This window comes from Numenius arquata, chromosome 18 (assembly GCF_964106895.1).
Source record: "Numenius arquata chromosome 18, bNumArq3.hap1.1, whole genome shotgun sequence".
NCBI lineage: Eukaryota > Metazoa > Chordata > Aves > Charadriiformes > Scolopacidae > Numenius > Numenius arquata.
This window is the reverse complement of record NC_133593.1, coordinates 9,117,891-9,121,198: the sequence shown is the minus strand read 5'-3', so window position 1 is coordinate 9,121,198 and position 3,308 is coordinate 9,117,891. Positions and strand designations below refer to the sequence as shown.

Below are 3,308 nucleotides of genomic sequence, written 5' to 3'. Positions count from 1 at the left end.
TTAGACGGGGTGGGACGGTGTCACCTTATTCCACAGCCCGTCTGCAGCGACACCTGCACGGGGACCAGGTGCAGCCGGAGCAGTTCTTCCCGTCCCCCGGAGGTGGTGACCGCAGCAGACCATCTTCAGCAGGCAGCTCTGAAACTGGGCAGGGAAGGGCAGAGAGCTGGTGTCCGCCTCGAGACTCGGAGGCAGAGGCTGAGGAGCGGACACTTGTATTTTGGGTGAGATCTGTATCGATTCCCAGCCCAACTCCTTGCGGGCCCTGGCAGTTAATTGACAATAAAAGTTTCATTCTGTTTGCTTTGTGTGTTCAGCGAGCAGTTTGTGATCTAAAATTAAGTTGCCTGACCCTATAAAATCACAGAAGCAGAAAATGAGCTCTTGTTTGGGCTCAGATGCTGCTCCCTCCCTGCCCATTTTATTCCCCAAAACCTTGCTACTTATACAGCAACTCCCGGATGGAGCCTGTGTCTGCGCTTCCAGAGAGGAGAGATGGTTCCTCCACATTTCATGAGGCCATTAAGTCGTTATCCAGGAGCCCTGGTGAAGCTGTGGTTTTGTTGGCTAATGGCTTTCTCTCTCACCTGTTTGTTCATGAAGACGTAGATGATCGGATTGTAAACCGTGGCGGTCTTGGAGAAGTAGGAGGGCAGGGATGCGAGAGCCGGCTGGATGGCGATACCTTTGTTGGTGGCCACCACCAGGGCAAATGTGGTGTAGGGCAGCCAGCAGATGAGGAAGGCCATCACCATCACGATCACCATGTGCGTCACCTCCCGCTCCGCCTGCTGCGTCGTGTCCGATTCCCGCTGCTGCGCCGCGGCCTGTGGGGTGTTTTGATGAGAGAAATGCCTGCTGAACACCTTCCAGCAGCCTCTCCACCCCTTAGGTGCCCTGACATCAGTGCTAGGAGATGTCCTCCCCATCAACTGTCACAAGAACCTGCCATGAGGCTCTGCATCCTGCTGGAGATGTGCCTCGCCAGCATCTTGTGAGCAGAAGGCCACTAACTCACCTGTGCTCACCGTACTTACCACTCGTAGGGTCATCAGCAGGTTGGTGTAGGAGAAGAGAATCAGGCTGAGGGGCATCACGAAGCAGGTGACAAACAAGACCAAGATGTAGCTGTTGTTGTTGCTGCCACCGGTGTACCAGTTGGGCCCACAAGAGGTTCTCAGACCTGCAACAAATAAGTTTTGAAATAAGCCTAAACCCATCCTGGGCTTGGAGAGAGGGTCCAAAATAGCAAACACCTGCACTTCCCCCTCCACCACCTGCCACCAATGTCCATCAGGCGTGGAAGAACAGCTGCAGTGTGTTGTGCAGTGGGTAACTTCTGAAGAACAACCCCTGAGAGAGGACCATTGACTGAGCAATCAAGAGGTGTTAACGTTTTAAAGACCAGAATAGAGACTCTCCAACTGCCCTGCACTTGAAAAAGATATGCAAGAAGCAGCTGTGGAGTTGAGCTCACTGTCTCAGTGAGTCTGAAGTGCATCTCCCCTACCTTCAGGCACGTAGCTGCTCCAGCCCAGGAGCGGTGGGGTCGTCCAGAGCAGTGACCAACTCCACGTGAAGGCGCAGCCCCCGACGGCGTGTCGGTGCTGGAACCGAAAGTCTCCCAGGGGTCTGCAGACCACAACGTACCGCTCGAAGGCCAGGATGGCCAAGGACCACAGCCCCACGATGCCTGGGAGGAGGAGGAGGAGGGTTTGTGTCTTGGGAACAGGCTCTGCCACCCGCGCTGGGACACGGCAGACAGTGATTATGAGCTGTTGAAGTAAATAATGCTGTGATAAGGCGTCAGACATTTTTCTTCTGGCAGGGAGAGCTGTGGGGATGTTCGACCCTTAAAAAATGAAGCTGGCAATGGGGTGTCTGTGGCATGTTGTGTTCACAACCACAGCTTCTCTGCTGGAGTGTCCTCAACAAAAGGTTTTGTGCAGTGCGTCACGTTTCTGGTGCACACACAAACACCCGTGTGCTGACACAGCAGATAGATAGCACCCATGAAGCACATTCCAAGCACGGACTCCTGATGTGCCCAAGTGACATTTCCCTCCCTGTGAAGACCAAGACAGAGTGTGTGGTGACCTGGCACAGCCAACCACCTACTTGACCCTTCCCTGTGCTAAAGAATAGCTGAAGGACAGGAGCTTTACATCACACATGGAAGCACTGCCTTCAGGAGAAGCAGCAAGCCGAGGAAATGTTCCCCAAAGCTTCTTTGCTAAATGCAATGGCACCAATGAAAGACCAAGACCCATCTCAAGGTTTGTGTCCTTCCTTACCTGTCATGGAGACCATGAAGCCTTCCAGCTCGCACATCTGTTTGCCGAAGACGAAGAAGCCATTGATGTTGTTGGAGAAGCTGACGGAGCTGCCGCAGAGCGTCACCAGCAGGTCGGCCACAGCCAGGTTCAGCAGGATGTAGTTCAGGGGCGATCGGAGCTTCTTGTACCTGATGGAAACCACAATGACCAAGCCATTCACAACCGAAGCGGAGACCACAACGATGCCCATCAGCACGGCCACCGACAGGTACATGCCCCGCGGGGCCTGGTGGGGCCACTGGGGGCCATCGAAAGGCCCCGGGGTCCCGTTGTGTGGGGGCTCCTGTGAGCTGTTAGAGGAGCACATTGGCGCTCCTGGAGCCGATGTACATGGATACCGGTGGAGCCGATGCAGGTGATCCCCAAAAGCAAAGCCTCTTTATGAAGCAGGAGAGCCTGACGCACCCCGGAGGAGCTTTGCATTAAAATACCTTAAGCTTTTTTTTTAATCTGAAGACTTTGTCCTCCCACCCTCCCTTTTTTATAATCAGCTCTTTATTCCAGAGGGGATAAAGAGTGACTTAAAAAAAAAAAAAAAAAATCAATCTGATGACTGAACAGCGCATCATTTAATTGAGTAAATAGGGTTGGGGTTTTTATTCTCTTTGTGCTTCCCAGTTGCCTCCCCCCGTAACCGTGACCCCCCTCCCTCCCCAGCCTGGCTGGTCATTCCCGTGCCGTGGGTTCTCTGGGCAGCGGGTGCTCCCGTCCCATTGACCATTGACGGAAAGGAGCAAAGGAAACCCCCCCCGACCACGCTGGGCTCCCGGGGTGGCCACGGCGGCCGCTGCCAAAAGCCACAGGCTGGCCCTGGGCTGGTTCAGCTGCACTGGCTACAAATCTACTTGGTAAACGTGTATTGATTATATTATTAATATAGGAATTAATATATTTTAGCACTAAATATTACAAAAGACATATATTTATAATATTATATGGAAGGATTAATATATGTGTGTGTGTGTATATATA

The 3,308-nt window shown here is 52.9% G+C and overlaps 1 protein-coding gene across 1 annotated transcript; it reads right to left on the bottom strand.

The window, feature by feature from the left end:
* Positions 1 to 2,643, bottom strand: LOC141473277 (pinopsin). The gene is made up of 5 exons (XM_074160703.1): positions 2,295 to 2,643; positions 1,511 to 1,693; positions 1,038 to 1,183; positions 588 to 827; positions 1 to 144 (listed from the first exon to the last, which is right to left on the bottom strand). The coding sequence occupies exons 1-5, from the start codon at positions 2,641 to 2,643 to the stop codon at positions 1 to 3; spliced, it is 1,062 nt and encodes a 353-aa protein (XP_074016804.1).
* Positions 2,644 to 3,308: the final 665 nt, after the last annotated feature.

What these genes read in the sequence shown, in the direction of transcription:
- LOC141473277 (XM_074160703.1), bottom strand. Translation starts at nt 2,643, where the DNA reads ATGTGCTCCTCTAACAGCTCACAGGAGCCCCCACACAACGGGACCCCG. An exon ending in TGCTGATGACCCTACGAGTG is followed by an intron (nt 828 to 1,037) that starts GTAAGTACGGTG and finishes AACACCCCACAG; the next exon opens with GCCGCGGCGCAGCAGCGGGA. An exon ending in ACGTCTTCATGAACAAACAG is followed by an intron (nt 145 to 587) that starts GTGAGAGAGAAA and finishes TTCCCTGCCCAG; the next exon opens with TTTCAGAGCTGCCTGCTGAA.